The 24,768-nt window shown below is 39.1% G+C and overlaps 1 protein-coding gene across 2 annotated transcripts; it reads left to right on the top strand.

The window, feature by feature from the left end:
• The first annotated feature begins 13,469 nt into the window (after positions 1-13,469).
• On the top strand, positions 13,470-23,799 carry AKAP4 (A-kinase anchoring protein 4). 2 transcript variants are annotated; one of them, XM_012756951.2, is made up of 6 exons: positions 13,470-13,614; positions 15,772-15,867; positions 16,729-16,779; positions 17,322-17,423; positions 20,041-22,173; positions 23,446-23,799. In XM_012756951.2, exons 1-6 carry the CDS (start codon positions 13,612-13,614, stop codon positions 23,599-23,601), a joined length of 2,541 nt encoding a protein of 846 aa, XP_012612405.1. In that variant the 5' UTR covers positions 13,470-13,611; the 3' UTR covers positions 23,602-23,799. The 2 variants fall into 2 exon arrangements, with proteins under 2 accessions (XP_012612405.1, XP_012612406.1); XM_012756952.3 differs by lacking the exon at positions 13,470-13,614 and adding an exon at positions 14,081-14,248.
• Positions 23,800-24,768: the final 969 nt, after the last annotated feature.

Raw genomic sequence — 24,768 nt, 5'->3', positions numbered from 1 at the left:
CTGTGCCTCAGTTTCTCCACCTAATAAAAAGATGCAAGGGGACCAGAGCCTCCTATTCAGTGTGGTCAATGGATAAGCAACATTAGCATCACCTGGAAGCTTGTTAGCAATTTAAAATCTCAGGCCCCAAACTAGGGCTACCAAATCAAAATCTGAAAATTAACAATATCCTCAGGTGATCTGTATATCCTTTAAAGTTTAAGAACCATTGCTCTAGGGTCCTTTTGACCTCTGACCTTCTAGGATTCTAAGTGGACCATAGCAGAGGTTGGTGGGAAAGCCAGAGCTTAAGGGGGTTGGAGGCAGGGATAGAAGAGAGCCAGTGGAGATAAAAGATATAAAAATGGAGTAAGTACATATGTGTCCATCCTTCCTCTCCTTCAACCTGTAATTCGAAAGACATCCTGCAAGTAGCATTTAAATATTAACTTAAATATTTCTGATCCCTCAGCACTTGTAGATGAAATTAACTCTGCACACTTTCATTCGTGAAAAGACGTTTTGTAAAAGTACGCTGATTCAGGCATGTGTATTAGTCGCTCCATCTAAATGCTGGGATCCAGTCTCGTTTGCTCTGCCCATCTCACCCCCTAATACACACTCCCTGCCCAACCTCGTTCAGGGTGCACTCCTCAGATTGCTGACTGGAAGGAGTACGAGACAAAATTTAGTCGCAGGGACGCTGAGCATCCAGGAAAGAGAAGACAGCGTGTAACAAGGGGCTGGAGTGATGCCCAAGGACTGACCAGCAGGCGACACAGCCAGACACTTGAGCCGGTAGTACAAGCCCAAAGACACCTACCTCACACCGAGACTGAGAACAAACAGGAAAGACCACAGACGCACCCCTAGACCAGGAGAGGCCAGTGAAATCAAAGAAGCTCCTTATCCTAGCAACCCAAGTCCATCTCAACCTGACCTGACCTCCAGCCAATTCAGTTGGGGATTTTGAAAACTACAGCCCTGAGGAAGCGCAGTGGCGATTGGCCAGCAGAGGGCCAATCAGCGTGCACAGCTGTTTCGTGCGCACGCCTAGCAAGGAGGGGCGGAGCTGGCTATTTTTAAATTGAACTCTGTAGCTAATGGATTTCGCACTGGGGCGTGGTTTCCAGTACAATTGGTTGCACCGGGCTGGGCTGACTTGCGGGGAGCACCGGGTGTCTTTAAAGATACTTTTTCATTTAAATAATCCTGCTGGAGGATGGTGAGAGCAGAGCAGCCATATAATGTAGGTTTAGACCTATTAAAACATTAATATTAATAACCTCTTATAGAATCAAGCATTAACTCCTGCAGATTTCACAAGTGGCCTTGTGAAGGGAAGCAGGGCAGAATTATTGCCCCTATTTCATGAATGAGCACCTGAAATGCAGACAGCTAATAGTACATTAATAGTTAACATTAATGCAGCACTAGCTCTGTACTACCTGCTATAAATTTTTTATTACTTTAAATCGTGTCCCCCAAAGCAGGTATTTTTATTATTGCCATTTTACAGATGACAATATTGTACTTTGCTAACTACTCAATATCACAAAGCTACATTATGGTAAAGTAGGTACTACAACCCAGATATTCATTTCATTCATACATTAGTTCAGTTGTTTAACAAATATTTATTGAACACCTGCTTTATGCCAGGAACTAGAAAATATATATATAAGTGATTGTCAAAGGATTTAAAGAATTTATATCCCTGCCCTGTCCTCTGAGGGAGCAAAGAGAAAATGGAGATGCCAGGTATAAAATCTAAGACTTCCTGCACATTCAGCAGGTACTCTACCACTGAACTACATCCTTAACTTTATTATTAGCCCATTCTCCTTTTAGTATCTTGTAGCCTCTACATTAAGAGTAATATATGATTCAGGCCCTCTTTTTAATCTCCTTAGGTTATCTAATTCAGATCCATGAATTCAAATATCATCTAAAAGCTGGCCCTAGACTGCAGACTCATAAATCCAAATTACTACTCCACATCTCCACTTGGATGTCTAATAGACACCTTGAATTAAATGTGTTCACAATAGAACTCTTAATTATCAACCCCCTCCCCAAACCTGATCTTTCCCCAATGTCCCCCACTTCAGAAATTAGTACCACATCACACCTGTTACTCAAGCCAGAAACCTGAGTATCATCTTTGATTCAAACTTTTTTCCATTATCTCACCTTCCCATATACAACCCTTAAGCAAGTTCTGTTGATTCCACCTCAAAATATCTTATATCCATCCACTTTTCTCCATCTCCACTGCCACCTAGTCTCTCATTTGGCTCACTGTCAAGAGCCTCCAAGCTGCTCTTCCCCTTTCTACTCTTACCCTTCCCTAATACAAATACACAACAAGAGTGATCTTTTTAAAAAAATAAAAATAGCATCATGTCCCTCTCTTACTTCAGTTGCTTCTCACAGAACTTAAAACCCTAACTCCTTACCCTGTTCTACAGGGTCCTGCCTGTCTCATCAACCTCATCTCATAGCACTGCCTTTCCTATTCACTCCACTACAACCATAATGGTCTTTTATCAAAGCTTTAAATGCACCAAACTTCCTTTCCTTGGGTATTTTTGCACGTAATGTTCCCACTGCCTGGAACATTCTCCCCTCCATTTTTTTAATTGCAAGTTTTTTGTGTGTGTGTTTTTTTTTTTATCAAGGTTCAAGTCTCAGTTTAAATGTCTCCTCTTCAGAGAGGCGTCGCCTGACCCATGTTATTTAAAGGACAATTCTTCTCCCATTCCATTATACTCTAGCTCATTTCCTTACTTTTTTTAGAGTAATTACAATTACAACTACAAATAACAATTACAAAATACTATTTGTAATCTTTTAAACATTTCTCCTTATTCAAGAATGCAAGGTCTGTAATGGCAAGGACCATATATATTGCACTCTATCTCCAGTGATTAGCATTATTGAAAGCTTACATTTATCAATTGTCTATTATATGTTTAACACTGTTCTAACACTTGTAACAATCTAATGAGGTCTTAATGTCCCCAATACCTGAGGTACAGAAAAGTTTAGTAACTTGCCCAAGATCACACAGCTAGTAAATGATCAGATTGGGATTTAAACCTAAGCAGTCTGATTCCACACAACAAACACATAACTATTACCCTATACCTACCTCCTGGATAGATGACTGAAAAATATTTTTAACTAAGAAATAAGTATCTTCCTTTAATGGTCATCACTGTGGCTAGGCGTCCCACTGAGATGCACTATAAAGGAAATGCAGTGTTAACACAAGTCACTCTAAGTCTTTAGGTGAGAGGAAAAGGTCCATCTATAAAAACAACAGCAACACAAAATCTATAAAACAAGCAATTTCGTTTTTCCTATTCTTCCCAACCTTTTACAAAACCAAGAAAAAGTTATTGAAAGTTGTGATTTTTCCAAAATTCCTTAAATTTACTTTTCCCTCAGCCTTCATACCTCCAGTTGACTTAACCATTCTTTGGGTAGCATCCAGAGAGAACACTGAGAAAAGAGAGAACAGTCCTTCAACTCCACATTTTCCAACATTTCTCTCCTCCCTGTTATACAACATTCTCTTAAACTCTTCTTTCTCTTTCTCCCTACACTCCTGTATTAAGATGTGATAGAAAAGATCTGTCATTTTCAACCTCACTTTTACATGAAAATATATTCCAGATGGATCTAAGATTTAAATGTGAAAATGAAATCATGGAAATACTACACATAATATAACGTTTTTGTAATCTTGCAAAAGGAAAAAATCCTTTCTGAACAAGACAAAAAAATTTAGTAGCTAAAAATGTTTTAATTTCTGTTTTGAAAAACAAAAAACAAAACAAAGTTAAAGAAATCTAACAACAAACTGGCAAAAACAATGGCAATACAAAATAACAAAAGAATAATTTCCAAAATGTACACTGAAAACTTTATGATCAATAAGAAAAAGATGAACTGTCCATCAAAAAAGTTGGCAAGAAAACAAATAGAGAATACAAATGGTTAATAAAAATGAAAATATGTTTAATTTCACTAAAAATGAAAACAGATTAAAATAGTAATGGACTATTTTTGTTTAAGACATTGACAAAGATTTAATAGATTGATGATAAATAACTTCTGTTGGTGAGGGAGTGGGTAAACATCGTCGATGGGCATAAAAACTGCCATAAACTTTGGGGTATTTGAAAATATCTATTGAATTTTAAATGTTTGGGCCTTTTTACCCATGTATTCTAATTCTGGTAATCTTTCCTATAAAGTCACTTATTCTAGAAATAAGGCTGGAAATATCCCAAATGTGGGAGAGACATAAACCTAGATTGAAGAAGCTAAGCAAACCCCAAATAGGATAAACCTATACAATTAATACAAAAACATATCATAATCAAACTTCTGAAAATTAACAACAAAGAAAAAAATGTTGAAAGCAGCAAGAAAGGAATAACACCTTTCTAATAGAAGTAAAAACTTTTGAATAACAATAGATTTCTCATTAGAAACCATGCAGGCCAGAAGGAGGTGACACAATGTTTTCTAAGAACTAAAAGAAAACAGCTGTAAACTCAGCATTCTATATCCAGAGAAAATATCTTTCAGGGATGAAGGGGAAATCAAGATATTCCTAGATGAAGGAACACTAAGAGAATTTGTTGCCAGCAAATCTATCCAAATAAAATAGAAAGTTCACAAAATAGAGAAAAAATTGGTAGTAGGAAGAATCTTAAAACATTAGAAAGAACAAACAATGGAAAAAGCAAAGTATAGGTAAATATAATAGAGTTTCCTTCTGATCCTGAGTTTTCTCAATTATGTTTGACAATGATAGCAAAAATTAGAACATTGATGTGGGTCTCAAGATATGTAAAGGAAAAGTATAAAATAGTAATATTATCAATGAAAGAGGGTAAAAAGATGTAAATGGAAGAAAGGTTTCTACGCCTTTCTCAAACAGGGAAAATGTTAAGTCTAGTAAAATGTAAAAAGATACGTATATACACATCTCTCTCTCTCTTTGTGTGTGTGTGTGTGTGTGTGTATACACACACACACACACACACACACACACACACACACACACACACACAGTAATACCCAGAGCAATCATTATAAAAACTATATAAAGAGAGACACTCAAAAACATTATCGATACATCAAAATGAAATTCTAAAGAATGTTCAAGGAGCTGACTGTAAGGCATGAAAAAGAAGACATAAAAATTAAAAACACAAGGAATAATCAGAAAACAAAAAATAAAATGGCAGGCTTAAGCCATAACATATCAATAATCACATTAAATGTAAATCATTTAAGTAGAGCAATTAACAGAGATTAGCAAAGGGAATTCAAAAAGCATATCCCCAAAACATAGTGTCAACAAGAAACCCACTTCAAATATAAGTTGGTAGAAATTAAAAAGTAGAAAAAGATATACATGCAAAACTTAATTTTAAAGAAGCAGGAGTAGCTATATTAAAACCAGATAAAGTAATATCAGAGCAAAATAAATTATCAGGAACAGAGAGGAACATTACATAGTGATAAAATGGTCAACCCACCAAGAAGATATAGCAATCCTAAATGTGTATGCACCAATCAACAAAGTAGCAAAATATGTGAAGCAAAGACTGATAGAAAACTGAAAAGAGAAACAGACAAAATTTACATTTATAATCGGAAGTTTCAACATCCCTATCTCAAAAATTGATTTTTTAAAAACAGCTAGATTAAAAAAATCAGCAAAGATACAGAACTCAACACCACTACCAACAAACAAAATCTAATTGACATTTATAGAACACTCCCACAACAGCAAAATACACATTTCTTTCAAGTGCCCATGAAACATTTACCAAAATAGACCATACTCTCAGTTATAAAACAAACCTCAGCAAATAAAAAAGAACTGAAATCATAACAAAGAATATTCTCTGATCACAATGGAATCAAACTAAAAATCACTAACATAAATAACAGGAAAATCTCCAAACACTTGGAAACTAAACAACACACCTCATGGATCAAAGATGAAGTTTTAATGCAAAGCTACAAATACACTGAACTGAATGAAAATGAAAATACAACAAATCAAAAGTTATGGGACACAGCTAAAGCAGTGCTGAAAGGGGAATTTATCACTAACTATTAATACTTACATTAGAAAAAAAGAGAAGTCTAAAAGTCAATACTGTAAGCTCCCACCTCAATACTAAAAAAGGAAGAGCAAAATAGGCTGAGTGTGGTAGCTCACGCCTGTAATCCTAGCACTGTGGGAGGCTGAGGCGGGAGGATTGCTTGAACTCAGGAGACCAGCCTGAGCAAGAGAGCTCAGGCTGTGAGCCTTTTGTAGAGGATTGTGTCTCTACAAAAAAGTAGGAAAAAATAGCTGGGCATATTGGTGGGCATCTGTAGTCCCAGCTACTGGGGAGGCTGTGGGAGTTGGAGGTTGCAGTGAGCTAAGATGGCACTACTGCACTCTAGCTGGGGTGACACAGTGAGACTCTGCAAAAAAAGAAAAGAAAATAGCAAAATAAATCCAATGCAAGCATAGAGTGAGAAATAATAAAGATAAAAGCAGAAATTAATGAAATTGGAAACAGAAAAACCAATAGTGAAAATAAATGAAACAAAAAGCTGCTTCTTTGAAAACATCAAAACCTAACCTCTGGCAGACTTACAAAGAAAAAAAAAACAAGAAAGCACAAAGTAGCAATATCAGAAATGATACAGATATATAAGTACATCAGAAATCTGATGTACAACACAGTGCCTATAGTTAACAATACTGCATCGCGTACTTCAAAATTTGTTAAGAGAATAGATATTATATTAAGTATTACCCCCCCCAAAAAAAGGGACACAAGAAAACCTTGGGAGGTGTTGGTGTTAGATATATCTTGCATATACCCAAGTTCAGCAAATTTTACATATTAAACTGTAAATATTTATATGTACAGTTCTTTGTATATCAATTATACCTCAATAAAACTGTCTTTTAAAAAGAAATGAAACAGAGGACACTATGAACAACTCTACACACATAAATTTGACAACTTAAAAGAAATGGACCAATTCCTTGGAAAGTACAAACTACCACAACACACCCAATATGAAATAGATAATTTGAATAGTCCCATAATTTTAAAGAAATTCCATTTTTAATTTTAAAATTCCCACAAAAAAGTAATCTCCAGGTCCATATGATTTCACTGGAGAATTAAACCAAACTTTTAAAGAATAATTAACACCAATTCTATATCTGTCATTTTCAGAAAATAAAAGATAGAACACTGTTACTGTAATATCAAAACCATACACAGACTATCCAAAATAAGAAAACTACAGGCCAATGTCCCCCATAAATATAGAAGCAAAATTCTTAAGATATTAGCAATATATAAAAAATATTGTATACCATGACCAAGTGGGATTTATTCCAGGATGCAAGGCTGGTTCAAAAAATCAGCACATGTAGTCAACCATCTATATTGACTTGTACACTAAAAACTTGTACACTGAAAACTACAAAACATTATTGAGAGAAATTAAAAACCTAAATAAATGGAAAGACATTCCATGCTCATCTATCAGGTTACTTAATATTGTTAAAACAGCAATAATAATCTACAGAATCAACATGATCCATATCAAAATATGCACAGAAAAGAATTAACATACCAGGCCCAAGAATGCTATCATTTGAATATCCTTCTTGCAAGGTTGGCCCTTGGCTAGCATCTGGGAGCTTAGATTTGGGGAGGTTTTCCACCACCCTAACTGATAAGATTAGTTCACTTTGCCTTATGGTTTGTGGTGAATACCAGGTTTCCTCCTGGGAGTCTGGAATTTTGGTAAGTGATAGCAGAGGGTTCCTGCATGACCAGCCTTCGATAAAAACCCTTGCCACTGAATCTCTAATGAGCTTCCCTCATAGACAACCTTTCACACATGTTGTCACAACTCCTTTCTGGAAAAACTTAGGGCTCCAGTAAAAGAAGCCAGTAACAAAATACCACATATTATATGATTCTATTTACATTGAATGTCCAGAATAGGCAAATCTATAGAGATTGAAAGTAGATTAGTGGTTGCCTAAGGTTGGGAGGTATAGAGATGGAGGGGTGGCTGGGATGTGACAGCTAAAAGATACGGGGTTTCTTTTTGGGGTGATGAAAAATCTAAATTGGTTATGGTGATGGTTGCACAACTCTGAATACAGTATACTAAAAATATCATTGAATTGTACATTTTAAGTGGATGAATTATATGTTATATGAATTATATTTCAATAAAGCTATTATAAAAAGCATCGTAAATAATAAAACATATCAGTTCTTTTTTAAAAAGATTATGTTGAAGAGTGGCAAGAATAGAATCAATGGAACCAATTAGCAAGTTATTACAATAATCCAGGCAATTTGGATCAGGATGATATAATGTTCTTGACCTTGGCTAACCACTTCCATATTGTTTTAGACATAGCAATTTTTGAACAACCATTACCATTAATTTTCAATTATAAAAATATCCTTAAGCACTTACTAATATGTATGTACCTAGTGCTATCCTTTGCAGGGTAAATGAAAATGAATAAGACACAGTCATTCTCCTCAAGCAGTTCTATATTTGGAAAGATAAAGATCATACTGAAACAAATACACCACAGGCAGAATGTGATAGATGAATTACAAATTCACAAGGTGAAAATAAAACTGCTAAGGATTTCAGATGACACATGTTCTTGAAAGCCCACTATTATTGTCAACACTATCACTATTGTCAAAATCATCTCAACATCACCGAGAGCAATTACTGAGTGTCTAAGTACATGAGCCACTGCTAGGTTCTATGCAGAGCTGGACAACCACTGGCCTTCCTTGAACCTATACACATCTTTACGATGGAAATATCAAGGAAATGTACCAATATATACAACATACACAAAAATGCAGTTTTTAGGACGGAGAATGATATTATCAAGGAGGAATCACCAATTTCCCCTTTGAGGAATGCCTTCAAAAATGGGCTTTTGTATGGGCTTTTGCACTGTGTGGGAACCTCTTTTCCAAGAGCTGAGACCTCCTAGTGGCCACACGAAGTCATTACCCCTATTCACCGTCTTGATTTGAGAGCAAGAAGCACAGGTGGTCTAAACATTACATTCCCACAGGACAACTACATGCCAAAACTGAAGACGAGGCCAATATCCACCCAATTTTAATGTCCCTAATGCCAGAGGAATCCTTAAGGGCGTGGGAGAGGGGACAGGAAGGGAGGTCGCCTCCAAGTGCTTCCAGATCCCCTCTCTCCACGTTTTTGTAATGCTTCAAACATTCGCTCACTGATGAAGATACTATCTTGGGGATAGGATAAAGACTTTCTCACCAGTTAATACTATAATTAAATGCTTTTTAAAGATTATTTTGCCGGATGTTCCGGACAAGTTTGTATGTTTGACGAGAAAATAAAAAAAAAATCTGATTAACGGGCTAGTTTTCCTCCCAACCGGTTTTCCTCCCATATGTCCATCCCTGACACAGTATATATTGATATATTTATAATACATAGTAAATATGTAAGGCAAAAAGCTCGGGTAGTGGCTAGCAAAACAAGTTGTACGTTTAACCCACCATAGATGGATTAGAACAAGAGCTATGTACTAGAAAGTTCTTCACCAATCAGAAACGGAAACAAAACAGACAAAACAAAAAACAAATCAAAACAAAACAAAAAAACACGGTTGAGGGGCAGAGGGAGTGAGAACTAACCGACTCGGTCTAACCGCCGCCACAGAATAAGCAGAATAACGGTCACCAGAAAATAAACCGTCTCTGAAAACGGACCCCAAAGGCAGCCAGACCGACTCTACCATTCTCACCAGCAGGGGGGGATAAGGAATCAGCGCTTCGTTCAGTCATACTTGAAACCACCAGATGGGGCCAGAAGATCAGAATATGTACCCTTTATACTTTTCTTTTTCTCGGGGACTTTCTCTTCTGGATGTCCAGCCCCTGGAAGAAAGAAAAGGTGTACTAATCTCTGTGCACGCACACGTGCGCGCAGCCCCCGCCTCCAAGACGATGGAAGTGGCCAGTGCTGGATCCAGCTGGACCACCGGCCAAAACGGCCACTGTGCTGCAGCTACTCCTTTATAAAATCAGGATTAAAATAGTGCCTGTTTCAGAATGTTGTGTGAGAATTAAATGAGATAATGCACGTAAAACACAGAAGCAGGCAAATCCTCAGGCCTAACTCCAGACCTACAGAAAGAAACTGTAGGATGGGGCCTATCTTGGTTTAATCACCCTCCAGGTGATTCTGATGCGAGCTAAAGTGTGACCGTTACTGCTCTGGGAAGAAGCTCACATAGCTAACCAAGTTTTTGGGTCATTGTTACAGATCCCATGACTCCGTGACTCCTGAATTATGTTTCTTTCCTGAAATTCTAAAACCATCGCTTGTTTCTTGAGCCCAGCTGTGTGCCCACTATTGTATTTATAATACATAATAAATATATAAGGCAAAAAGCTCTTGTAATGGCTGGATACAATGAAAAAGAGACAGAGAACCTGCCCTCCAGGCTTGCAATGTAGGTAATCCAGGAATAGGAAAAGTTAATTAACTCTACAAGGCCAGATCTAGTAAATGTCAGATGAATTATACTGACAATAAGTAAATGTTCTGGGAAATCAAAGGAGGGAGATTTCACATTTATAAGGGGGAGGAGCCTGACCAGAAATGGCCACTGCCAAGCCAAGCCTACCCCTCAAAAATAGCTGTAAGCCATTTTCTACAGGAAGGCTACAGAAGAGACCTTAGCTGCCTAATTAAGCCCCTCCCTATAAAGGAACCTCCAACATACTTGAGTCCACTTGCCTTTTAACAGCTGCCCCCTGAATTTTTTTAGAAAAAGAGAATATATCTATTTAAAATCCTTCATTTTCTTCCTCCACTCCTTCAGCCACTCATCGGAAAGGACACATACACACAATCCAGACATAAATACATGACAGAAGTAATTATGCAGCACCATTGCCAAGATATTTAAAATAGCTATTTAATTTTTCACTTTAGAATGGTTACATGATGCTGCTTTAAATGACATTGTGCATTCTCGTGGCTGGAACATAATTCAGGAGTAAAAGAAGTGGTATTCCCAATTATACTGGTCCTCAATAAACAATGTCTGATAATCATTGGTATCCATTGCCCGTTTTCCAAATGTTCACAGTGTCATCACATAAACAAAATTAGGTACTGGAAGATACTCAGCAGGATGAACAGGCGCACAGTGATTTCATGAAGGCTGATAGTTCACTTCATTTAATTTCCTTTTGCCATTATTCATAATAATTATATTACAAACACAGGTACCATTTTTATTATCTTAATAGTTTTTCAAGCCAAATGCAAACTGAAAGCATATTTCAAGTGTTGATTTGTAGTATTATTCACAAGTTTGTGTGGAAAGGAAGATATTTGGGTGGAATAAACACAGTTAGAAAATGGATGATGATGGTTGGGAAGAAAATGATGACCAAGGCTGTTGTATTTAACATCTCTATGTTTGGCTCTTAAAGGCTAGCCGAAGTGCAGACTATTCACATGTAGTCTACCATGCACATTCCTTATTTTGACTCTTTGATCATCCCTTCTCCCTCATCTGTCCCCCACACCACCACTCACTGTAGGCCAGTTTGAGAGCCTCAGCAGCTTAAGAGAAAGAAGCAGCAGTGGATATACTGTGACCTATGACTGAGCCAGGTCTGCTCTGATTCTTCCCTTACATTTTCATCACTGGTTTCACATCCAAATGCTGCTCTTGCCCACTCCTGGTTAGCCTCCAGGATGACAGGATTGAGGTGCCATGGGACCGTGCTCTAGTCACCCATAGTAGTTCTTTCTTTGTCATTTGGGGATTTGGTAAGACATTTTCCAGGCACAGATCATGGTTGTTCCCTTCTGGGCTGAGAGACATAGAGTTGTTTGGATTTTTGTTTGTTTGTTTGTTTGTTTAATCTCTTAGAAATATGTGTTCTTGTGCTTGGAGAATACATAAACATTTTCTTCCTTTTGTCATATTCCACAGAGATGAGCCAGACACAGGAGCTCCAACTTCATCTTTAATCATCAAAAGTTTCCCCTTGACAAAAGGGTGGTATAGGAAAAACAGGTCCTGTACTGTGGATTTTAGCTGATCACCATTGACAAAGACCCTCTTCTTAACCAACTTTAGTCAGGCTCCTCTGAGCCCACTTCTTGACTAGGCCTCAACCTTGGCCTATAAGAACTATAACTTTCAGCACAAATTATTTCACACACACACACACACACACACACACACACACACACACACACACACACCACACCAAGAGACTTAAACACTAGAATAGTTTCTATTAGCTCAAGGCTATTTCCCTAGGATGATAACCCTAGCTTACTTAAAATGCCTGCCTAAGAAAGCTCAATGCTGCCAAAAGAATTTACTGTTTGTTCAAGCCAAATCTTACTACAAGTCCTGACTCCCTTTCCTTAGAGCATGCACTTTAAAAAACTCATTGTAAATCCATTCTCTGTTCCTTTGAAATGTATCTTCTACAACCAAGGAATATCTTTCTCAAGGACCTGGGAGTCATCCCTCTGAAATGTAATCATCAAGAATGATAGGGCTCATGTCTCCCTGTCTCTGTGGGAGGGTAGGAGCCTAACTTTGATAAGCACCAGTTGTCAAACACAGATGCCCTAATCACTTTGACCAACCTCACCCCCTAATGTCCCTCAATACATTCCTTTTCCCTGCCTTTTGTTTCTGTGGAGTTGAGCTCTGTTCCTCCGAAGTCTCTTCTCCCTACTGCAGTGGCCTGAATAAAATTTGACTTGCCACATTTAACACATGTCTGGCTCTGTTTCTTTTGACACCATGAACTAACAGGATCAAATTGTGTAGCAGGGTTAAGAGGTGCAATCTCAGGGATAACATGGAAAAGAAGAAATTGGAGGTACAATCAGGAATATCCTCTATCATGTCAGGGGTCATCTCAACTGATTTTTAATTCTGATGCATTCATTCACATGCATAAGTTTAAAGTGGAGACATATAGTGAAAAGATAAGGAGAGACAAGATGACACTTGGGCACAGTGAAAGCTATTTCTTTGTGGGATGTTTCCAAACTGGGGCTAAACTGAAGGCTCTCAAAGTGTAGTGGATAATCCTCTAAAACATACTATAGCCAACAATGCAGCATTGGCCAGATGGAAAAGATTAAGTGGGGCTTAAGTCTTTTCCTGGCTTGAGGCATCTGTAAAAGACTGACTGTGTCCCAAATGGATCAGCCTTTCTATGGGCTACTTATGTCTCATGGGGAAGGTAAGAGGTTTCTGGACCACTTAGAGCACCTAGAATCCTAAGAATAGAGTCCCCAAATTGTGCTGTCATTGTTCTCTATAGAAACAGTGACATCATGAAGTAGAAGTTCTGGTACCAGCTGGCGGTCGAGGCTTTAGGAGAATATGGAGGGTTGAGGAAAGAAGCAACATCTTGAGGCAGACTGAAAGATCATCACAGCATCCAAATTGACAAGACAAAAATCATTCTAAGTTCCTGCATAATAGCCTGCTCTGATACTACAATGGTAGGGACATCTTCTCACTTCTTTTTGACTAGCTAAGGGGGGCATCTTAATGGTGAGGTCAAACCACAGAAGCTGCTAAGGCATCCTCCAACTTTCTACTTTCATAATTTTGTTTGAGATGCCCAGAAAAGACTTTGATCAACATTTCTTTGTTTCTACATAAATTCAAAGATTTCTTGCCACATAACTCTGATTCTCTAGTGGGAACATGATTAGATTGTTCTGGAAGTCTAGCAAGAAAAGGAAAGAGAAGGGAGATTTTGAGGGTTTGTGAGCTGGAGAAAATGTGAGAGAAATATGTGTATCCTCCTAGAAATAACCAAAAAGTTTGTCCTACAGCACACATCCTGATGTGCTTTTGATAGGAAAAGGTTACTGAGTTTGCAAGCATGCCACACCTTTGCTCAGGTTGCTACAGTTTCCGGCATTGTGACACAACAAACTCTGTTGTCATACCCCAGAGTCAGAGCCAGCATGGAAAAGCCTGGCCCCTTAGTCTGGTCCAACAGCTGACGGGGGTGGCAGCCAGCTGCAGGTGCCCAAGAACTTGGCACTGCCCAGTTCCATCTAAAGGGGCACATCTCCCTTCTGGGTGACACATTTCCAGCCAAAAGTCTAGAACTTCATTATCAAGGTAATGAGTTCATAAATTTTATTTTTTATAGTTCTTTAGGACTTGAACTGAAGCCATGTCTGAGGGATCTCTATGCCTCCCCCTCTTTTTTTCTAGGCTAGTGTTCTCTAGCTCTTGGAAAAGAAAGAAACTCCCTCTTCTAAGGATGTGGGAGGCCTTTTCCTATAACTTGTTCAAGATTTCATAAAGATTCTTGAAGGGAGAGCCCAAAAAGATCTTGGGGGTTGGCAGGGATGATAAAGGGTAGGAATATAGTGTTGTCATGTGAAAGGATAGCCATTAAAAGATAGATGTTATAAAAAATGTTGGGACGTATAAAAAGAGAAAGGGAGGAAGGAAGATGAGGAAGGAGGGATAGAGAGAGGGAAGAAAGAGGGAGGAGGGAAGGAAAGGAGGAAGGAAGAAAGAGGGAGGAGGGAAAGAGGAAGGGAGGGAGGAGGGAGGGAGGAAGGGAGGGAAGAGAATGAGACTGTTTTGGAGAGCTAGAGGAAAAAGGAGGTCTAAATTTTGAAGGAAGCTAGGATAAAAGATACATATAGGGAAAAGGGAATTCAGCAGCTCTCTAATACTTTTTAAAGTTTAACAAGAAGATTTCTCGTGTTAAATTTCAAAAAGAAATCAAGTTCAAGCCCCAGATACCAAAACAAGACTACTGAGCTCTTAACTGCATCTTTTGAGCGTAAATCTGAGGTCCTATGTACCAAAAATCAGTCACTGGCTTCTGCCATTTCCTTTTTTCTTGGGGTGGAAGGAAGTTGGCAGAAGTTATTTTTTCTTGAAATTTAACTTGATCCTATGGGATCAGGGTCTGGTCTTCCCTCAGATCTTTGTCTCTTGGTGTTATATCTATGGCTATCAGACTGGGTTTTCTCAGCATTCAGAACTTTGTTCTATATGTTGTAATTTTATATATCATTTTAATAAAAGTGTTATTTATTTACTCTGCTAGTGTTGCCTTTAGTCTTTTCCAATGGCCCTGAGTGATGTGTTACAGGTATTTACCTAATTTTACTTTATTTTATGTAATGACAAAGACTCTGGTGAACTGGAGTTAGTTAGAATTAAGTTAGAGGGCATGAGGTGAGCTGGATCCTTTGCAGGTACCCAAGAGAGGGTAAAGAAATGAGAAGATCGGAGTGATTTAGTGGAGTTGAGTAGAAGTAAATCATTACATTTAATCCTGGCAATCTCTAGATTTCCTTTTAAATTTGATTCACAGTCTACCATTTTTCCTGAGTGATGTTCTCCCAAGTTAACATGATACTTTCATGGTTCCAAATACTTGGCGTGGGGAGTCTAAATTAAAGGATACTGCTGATTTTTCTAAAAGATAATGATCCTAAGCACCAAGTTCAAATATTTCAGCTTGTACTTCCCCACTGCTGACCCCACCAATTCCTAGCCTAAGCCTATAGGAAACCCAGAAATGGGTTTCAGAACACCCTTCAGAGATTCCTATCCAAACTGACTCCACTTCTAAAAGCCATATATGAGCACTTCGTATTTATTTTCTTTGTTTCCAGATGTCTGATGATATTGATTGGTTACACAGCCGCAGGGGTGTGTGCAAGGTAGACCTCTACAGCCCAAGAGAACAACAAGATCAGGATCGGAAAGTGGTAAGATACAAAACAACTCCTACCAAGGAGTAGGAAAAATTGACATATGAGTATAGATATCCTGGGGCCCAAGATAAACTAATGTAGAGTGATACTGTGACTTCTCCAAGCAACCAAACTCAAACAGGTCTGTCAGGGGCTGCACACTTATACATCACACAGGGCTAAATCAAGGGAGGGGCAGGGTGAGGAGGGAGGCCAGGGAGGAGCCTGAGGGGAGAGAAGAGTGGTGGTTGCCTAGTAACCAGCCCCTATTATTTAAAATCTTTTAAGTCATAATAATGTCGCCTAGCTACCAATAAGTTAATCTAGGACCCCTTAAGAAGACAAAATATCCCATAGTCTGTTTCCCAAACTTTAGGAGATTTCTATAGTATTTCATGTTTTTATCATGTTCAAGTACCAGTCATACTATTATGTACTTAATGTATATTTTTGCAATGTTTTTAACATTGACTTACATTTTAAAAACTACCATCACACTAAGCAATATTATCCATAATATCACAGGTTTGATGCTCTAGTATGTATTTTCCCTATGCACAACATAAAATGTCAGTTTTTTTCAATTAATAAATGTGGATATTGTACTTTGGGCCTCTCTCTGACATGTTGGTATTCTCATTTAAGAAACATAGTAATGGTAAGATTCTGTCTGCTAATAATAATCAGAATATTAATGTTTATTGAGTACTTACTGTGCACCAGGCATTCTGCTAAAAGCTTTACATACAGTAGTATTTCAGTTAATCTTCACAAGAACCCTATGAGGTAAGTGCTGTTATCATCTCCCAGAAAGAAAAAAAATTATGCTCTTTTCTCTGGAGTTTTTTCTAAATTCACCCTCCTAATTTGATGCAGATATGCTTTGTTGATGTGTCCACCCTGAATGTGGAAGATAAAGATTGCAAGGTGGGTATTCTCTTCTCAGAGTGGGAATGGGTATGGAACTGCTGAGAAGGGTCATCAATGAAGTATGGGGAAAGGGAAAGTTTATGTCAGAGGGTGGAAAGGTGGAAGGGACTCAGGTGGAAAGCCATCATTCTCATGAGCCCAGGATCCCTGGTTCTGAATTTACAGTCACTCTTGATACCACGTCTCATTTCAGAAGCCACTTAAATTGCTGGTAAGGCTAAAAGAATTAAAGCATCAAAGATAGTATGTCAGAAAAGTTTAAAAACAAAACCTGTCCAAAAAAGTGAAGATTAATGGAATATAGTTCTTGAAACTGATGGCTTTGCGAGTGTCCTTAGAGGGCGAAGTAGTAATTTGTGGAGGGAACTCTGTCTCATTCTTCAAAGATTAGCCAGCATTACAAACCTACCTCTTTTGAAGAAAGAAAAAAGGTAATAGGAGACATGACATTTAATAATTTGAAGTGTTAGCCTGGGGGACAACTTGGAGAAGTCTCAAAAAGAAACTGTTCACAAGAATCTCACCCTTTCATTCCTTAGGATGCCGGTGGTTCAAGCTCAGAAGGTGACTTAAACCTGGGAAATCTGGAAGAAAAAGAGATTATTGTGATCAAGGACACTGAGAAGCAAGACCAGTCTAAGGTACAGTTAGCCTCTGAGATTCAACCACTTCTAATTCTCAGAGCCCAATTCTCAGTCATTTCAGAGATGGTAAAAAAAAAAAAAAAAAAAAAAAAAAAAAACAACAACAACAACAACAACAAAACTATTGTCAAACAGGCTCATCAGTTTGAATACTATGACATTCTAGAGAACACAGGCCTGAGTTCAGGGCCACAGTAAGTTCAACACCTAGGTACTTAATAATGGCACTAATCACAGAGGTTTGGAACACCCTCTCCTACTTTCCAGGTACCTCTCCAAACAGAATTATGCTATTCTAATCCTAACAAAGATGGGGGCTTATAAGCAAGATCTTTTACACTGTTCTTTGCTGGATTATAATGGATTTGTGTATCCCACATTGCCCACTACCCAACAAGGAAGATAGAAGGATATGGAGTAGAGAGAATCCATAACAACTAAGAATTTGAGTGCCTAGTCCCCACCTTTTGTATATGAGATTATCCAGGTTGTTGGGTAGCTTAAAGTTAGAAGCAGTTAGACTTGCTCACCACTGTCACATACAGAATCCTTTTGTTTTTATGTAAGTATCCCAAATTATACCTGTTAGGCTCCTGGTTTGGGAAGGGCACTGGAGCACACAACAAGTCAACCTCACATTCCTACAAGCCTGGAGTGTCTGGAATTGTAACAGGATATTTGGCTTTAGTGAAAAGGAGTCAAATATTCCTTGTTCTGTGTCTCTAGGCTCATATAGTATAACCAAAACATCATTTCTGGTCCTAGTCACCTTTAGAGTAAGGGAAGTGGCCCCCAAGGAAGGAAAAACGAGTTATATAACATTCTTAGTTAGGGGTAGTAGCCAACTCTATTTTAGAGTCTTAAGAAAGGGATAAATTATACCCAGTGTTAATTTTTAAAAGAGAAGCCCGTGTTTTCTACACACAGTCGAGATCCCCTTGACTATAACTGAAGCCCATTTGTAAAAAGTTGACCTTATCATGACCTCACATTTCCAGGAATTCATGGAAAAGAGAGGAGATGAAGCAACAGAAGGGGCAAGGAGGGCAACAGTATTTAGTGATGAGTGGAAGATGTATACATAGTATATATCTGGCCACAGGCATACATAGTCACAAGCATAGATACAAATATAAAAATTTATACAAAGTGACACACACGTAAAGGTATACATTTAGATACATTAACAAAAAATAATTTATACAAGCAATGATACACACATGCCTGGCTACATTTGACATTGACAAACACACAAGTATTGATGTAAAAAACTTAAATTAACCTATCCATAAACAAGGACTTACATACATATACAAAAACATACAAAATCATACAGAGTCAGATGCACCAACATGCCCATATGTGACATACATAAGCACCCATATTATGCAATGCCTAAACATATGCTCACATTAACACACGCAAGCCTTGATCAAAGCACAGTGACCATACAGACTCAGGTATTGTCATATACACTTATACATGTGTATAAGACATAGACATATACATGTCTATGCAAGTATAGTCATACACAGTCATGCCGACATACACACATACAAATTTACACATGGTGACTCATACTCGCTAACACACTTGTTTGTATTCGTTGATACACATGCTGACACAAATGCAATGATATACCCACTCATGTATTCACACACATACTCAAATTCCAGGGTATGTGCAACACTGACACACATATTGTCAAGCATTAACAGAACATATAAATATAGCACAAACTGATACCCAATTATACAATCACCTATTTATACATTCCTATTTTAACATACACATACATTAATATATTAAAATGTTATCTATTAAGATTTAATTAATGAATGTGTATGTTAATATGTATGCTTTAAAATACATAAATGCATTTATACCTGCATGATGAGTACTGGTGGAATTTATGTCATAAACATATATGTAGATTACTCACATTGACACTTGTTAATTTACATATTCAGAGACTCACTGACATACACACTCATATTTTGACATTCACACACATGTACAAATATACACTCTAACATGCACATGTTGAGCTATACAGTAGACATATACAATGTATAATGATGTCAACACATTATTACACGTGCTTACACAGTCACAGATAGGCACACACATACACACACTGGCACATTTTCACACACTAATAATCAGAACAACACATTCTGACATCTATTGAGATGTTCACATACATGAATTGCTATATTGCTATGCATGCACACACACAACAGACACATTGACACATTTTCAAAACATTGAGATACAACACCTTACATGAAATTGACAAACATATTAATAACACTTGCATATAGTTAAGTGTACAAATGTATATACTCTGAGCTTTTGTTGCTGCCACTTATGTTTGAATGTGTATTAATGGATACAACTGGATGTTATGTTCCCATGCAAATTCTAAAAGGTTAAAACTATGCAATTTGCTTGCCACATCCCTAAGATTGGGTCTCCCTCCCCCCCCATAATATGATGAAATAAAAGGAAGAAAAAGAAAACTATACAATTTAGAAGATACATCTTCTAAATAATATAAGGGAAAGAAGTAGCCTACCCAAACTCTTATGGATAGGTGTTCTTCTTTTTTTAGATGGAGGGATCTGTGTGCCTTTTCAAACAAGCTCCCTCTGATCCCTTATGTGTCCTCAACTGGCTTCTCAATGATCTCCAGAAGTATGCTTTGGGTTTCCAACATGCACTGAGCCCCTCAGCCTCTAGCTGTAAACATAAAGTAGGAGACAGAGAGGGTGGCTATCACAAAATACCCTCTGGGAACTGCTACAGTGTCTACGCTGATCAACTGAACATGGATTATTTCAACAACGGACACCAAAGCCTACGTCTAGAAATGACAGCAGCTAAAAACACCAACAATAACCAAAGTCCTTCAACTCCTCTAGCCAAATCTCCTAGCACTCAGAGAGCAGTTACTTCCCCTGATGGAGAATGTTCTATGGATGACCTTTCCTTTTATGTCAACCGACTATCTTCTCTGGTAATCCAGATGGCCCGTAAGGAAATCAGGGACAAGTTGGAAGGTGGAAACAAATGCCTTCATCATTCAATCTATCCACACACTGGGGACAAAGGGAAAAGCAGCCCCCGCAGTGCTGCGAGCAAGATTGCTTCTGAAATGGCCCATGAGACTGTGGAATTGACTTCTACAGAAATGCATGACACTGGGGAAGACGGCAGGGAAGGTGGTCGGAAAACCTTTCTGTATAGTGAATTATCCAACAAAAACAAGTGTGGAGAAAAGCAGATGTGTCAGAGAGATAGCAAAGAATTTGCAGATTCTATCAGCAAGGGGCTCATGGTTTATGCAAATCAGGTGGCATCTGACATGATGGTCTCTGTCATGAAGACTTTGAAAGTGCACAGCTGTGGGAAGCCAATTCCAGCCTGTGTGGTCCTGAAGAGGGTGTTGCTAAAGCACACCAAGGATATTGTGTCTGATTTGATTGATTCCTGCATGAAGAACCTACATAATATTACTGGGGTCCTAATGACTGACTCAGACTTTGTCTCAGCTGTCAAGAGGAATCTGTTCAACCATGGGAAACAAAATGCTGCAGACATCATGGAGGCCATGCTGAAGCGGCTGGTTGGTGCCCTTCTTGGCGAAAAGAAAGAGACTAAGTCTCAGAGTCTGTCATATGCCTCTTTGAAAGCTGGATCTCATGATCCCAAATGCAAGAACCAGAGTCTTGAATTCTCAGCCATGAAAGCTGAGATGAAAGGGAAGGACAAAGTCAAAGTGAAGCCAGACCCATGCTGCAAGTCATTGACCAGTGCCGAGAAAGTCAGTGAACACATCCTCAAGGAGAGCCTGACCATGTGGAACCAAAAGCAAGGAAATCAAGGCAAGATGACTACCAAAATATGCACCAATAAAGATGAAAAAAGGGAAAAGATCAGCCCTTCCACAGATTCACTAGCAAAGGACCTGATTGTCTCTGCCCTTATGCTGATCCAGTACCATCTGACCCAGCAGGCCAAGTGCAAAGACCCAATTGAAGAAGACTGTCCTTCCACCATGAACTATATGGCTCAGAGTACCCAATATGAGAAGTGCGGAAGCAACCAAAGTGCCAAAACACTTTCAATGAAGCATCTAGAATCTCGTGGAGCTCCTGGACCATCTACGTCTCTAAAGGAGAACCAACATCTGGACTCCCAGAAGTTGGATATGTCAAACATCGTTCTATCTCTGATTCAGAAACTGCTTAGCGAGAGCCCCTTCAGCTGTGATGATCTATGTGAAGGTGAGAACAAGCGTTCTGAGCCCAGAACAGGCAAAGCAGCTTGCATGTCCAAGAGGCCTGACAGAAGGGAAGAACAATGCCAGGACAATCAAGAACTTGACTTTATTAGTGGGATGAAGCAAGTGAACCGGCAATTTATAGATCAACTGGTAGAATCTGTGATGAAGCTATGCCTTATCATGGCCAAGTATAGCAACAATGGGGCAGCCCTTGCTGAATTGGAAGAACAAGCAGCCTTGGCAAGCAACCTCAATTTCAGTGGCCCCAGATGCAGTCACAATGGTGCGGTGTCACACAACTATCAAGATTCTCCTGGGCCTGAAGTTATCGTCAATAATCAATGCTCTACAAGTAGCTTGCAGAGGCAACTCCAGGCTGTCCTGCAGTGGATTGCAGCCTCCCAGTTTAACGTGCCCCTGCTCTACTTTATGGGAGATGATGATGGACAACTGGAGAAGGTAGGTAATGCATCAAGGCACAAAAAAAAAAAAAAAAAAAAGAGAGAGAGAGAGAAAGAGAGAGAGAGAGAGAGTAGGAATGGGTGGAGGCAGAGGTAGTATTGTACTTAGACCCCAAGATCAGTCCAATTTCTTTTCAAATCTGTTCTTTACCATGTGCTTCATGAATTATTTTACCTCATGAAAAGACACAAAAGTGTTGAACCATTAGCTAAGTTGGGTTGTGGACACCTCAAGGCCCATGCATTTCCACCAAGAGGAGAAGAGTGAGATTAGCTCATTTCATCAGTGACCCCTTTAACAAACTATTTGGTAAAACACTGGGAAGTGATTTTTAAGCCTTATGTTTTGGGTTTTAAGATTCTCCAAAGGACTCTGGAGAGAGGGGGAAAAAAAGAAAAAGAAAAAGGGAGCTCCTCACTCCTCCTCAAGGTGACAGAAGTATCATGCACCCATTTTGTCTTAGACCTGTCAGAAACTGTTTAAAACTAGTCTTATTATTTTCCCTAAGTACCTCCCCAAACTCACGGGTACTATAAGTGCCCCAAGACTACCTGCCTTAAATTGTATGCCCTAGCTGCCTCACTTGCTTCACCCTAGTCCTGGCCCTGCTCCTCAGATCCCATGGAGGCCGGCATTCATACACATGCATGTTCTCTCTCTCATACTCTCTCTCTCTCTCTCTCTCTCTCTCTCTCTCTCTCTCTCTCTCTCTCTCTCTCTCACACACACACACACACACACACACACACACACAGAAAGAGAGAGAGAGAGAGAGAGAGAGAGAGAGAGAGGCATTTCCTGCATTAGATGGATTACAGAAAAATCAAATACTTAGCCAAATTATTCTCAGTCCAGGAGCTAAGACCAGGCAATCCTCCCTACTCCCAATCTCATACTTTTCTAGGGAGGTGGGGGAATGGCAACCCAAAGCCTTGACCTAGAAATCAGCACAGACTAACTGAAAGGTTCAGCAGATTGTTTCTGAAGATCAAAAAAGAAAATACCTTTGGCATTTTGATCTATGTCATTAGAGAAAGTTCAAGGAAAAAGGAAAGCTGTGTCAACAGCCTCCAATCCTGGATCTGTGACACATGGTACCCTAATCCTAGAATCATGGGTGGGAAGGTGTCGGTTAGGGGATGGTGTGGGGGTGGGGGGATGAGGGGGCATCAGAGGGTGCTTGGAGGGTGGGAAGGTATTCACTTTGTTCAATGGGTCCTTCCTCCAAAAAGCATCAAGCGACTCATGATAGCTCTGTTCTCTCCACAGCTTCCTGAGGTTTCAGCTAAGGCAGCAGAGAAGGGGTACAGTGTAGGAGATCTTCTTCAAGAGGTCATGAAGTTTGCCAAGGAACGACAACTGGATGAAGCTGTGGGAAACATGGCTAGGAAACAACTGCTAGACTGGCTGCTCGCTAACCTGTGAGCTAACAACTCCTTCGACTCCTCTCCATCTTACTCCCCCAGCAGCATTCCATCCCAGCCAGAGCACCCCAACCAGCAGGCCAGCCAACTGCACAATACATGATTGTATTCCCCAGTACATCTGAGCAGTTGCACTGTGCAAATACAGGGTGTCCAACAAGCTGGGCAAGAACGTGAATAAAAAAAATTTAAAAAAGAAGTGTGTCTTTGTTTTCTTAATCAGACATTGCTGAGTCAAGGAAGGGAATGAGTCAATTTCCAGAACTTGTGTCTAGACCTCACCCTGGATTATTCTTAGCACCAAAAACATAGGACTATAACCCATGTACAGGTCCCTAAGTAATCTGGTTTATCCAAATAATCTCAACCCTCAGTTTAAAGTTTTGCCACCTGTGTGGCCTCCTGTTTCTCTCTGAATCATACACCTAACTTGATAATCCCCTTTCCCAAGGATACAGCTTTCTTGGTCTTTTTTAAGACCAAGAGACCAAGTCCAAAAAACAAGTTGAAGACAATGTATTACCCACAGACATTGCCCTGCCTTGACACACACACACACACACACACACACACACACACACACACACGCCCCTCAAAAGTGTTCACTGCACGTGTCTAAATACTACCCAGAACTACAATGGGATCTTATCCTCCCCTATGAGTGAATAAAGTTTCCCTATAAGTAATTTCTTTCAATTGATGAGATTTCCTTGTCTACCAGTCTGGAAAAAAAATTTCTGAGACCATAAAACTCGAAGATGGGTAAATTCCTTGTGAGTTTTTATGTCCTAGTGTCTCCTTTGAGACTAGCACTAAGTTCCTAGATTTGTTCTATGCTTCCTAGAAGTCAATCACAATGCTAGAATTCATTACAAATCAGATGAAGATAGTGGTTTCAAGCCTGTGGACTTCTGTTAGCTAGTTCGCTGTGTACTCTCATGGCATGCCTTGGCACCCTTGAGGTACTGTGGCTTAAAAGAACAAACACAGGACGTGGTGTCCTTCTGGACTCAACAGTCAAAGCTTTGCCTCTTATTAGTCCCAAGGGCTTGGAAAGTCCTCCAGGGAGAGCCTGTTTCTTCATCCGTAAAATGTAGCTAATAATTACCCTCACTGTTTAGAGATTAAACTGGAGGAATGGATGTGATGGCATTCTGCACAAAGTGGA

The sequence above is a fragment of the Microcebus murinus genome, chromosome X, assembly GCF_040939455.1.
Source record: "Microcebus murinus isolate Inina chromosome X, M.murinus_Inina_mat1.0, whole genome shotgun sequence".
NCBI lineage: Eukaryota > Metazoa > Chordata > Mammalia > Primates > Cheirogaleidae > Microcebus > Microcebus murinus.
The sequence above is the reverse complement of the archived record's forward strand: the minus strand, read 5'-3'. Positions and strand labels throughout refer to the sequence as shown.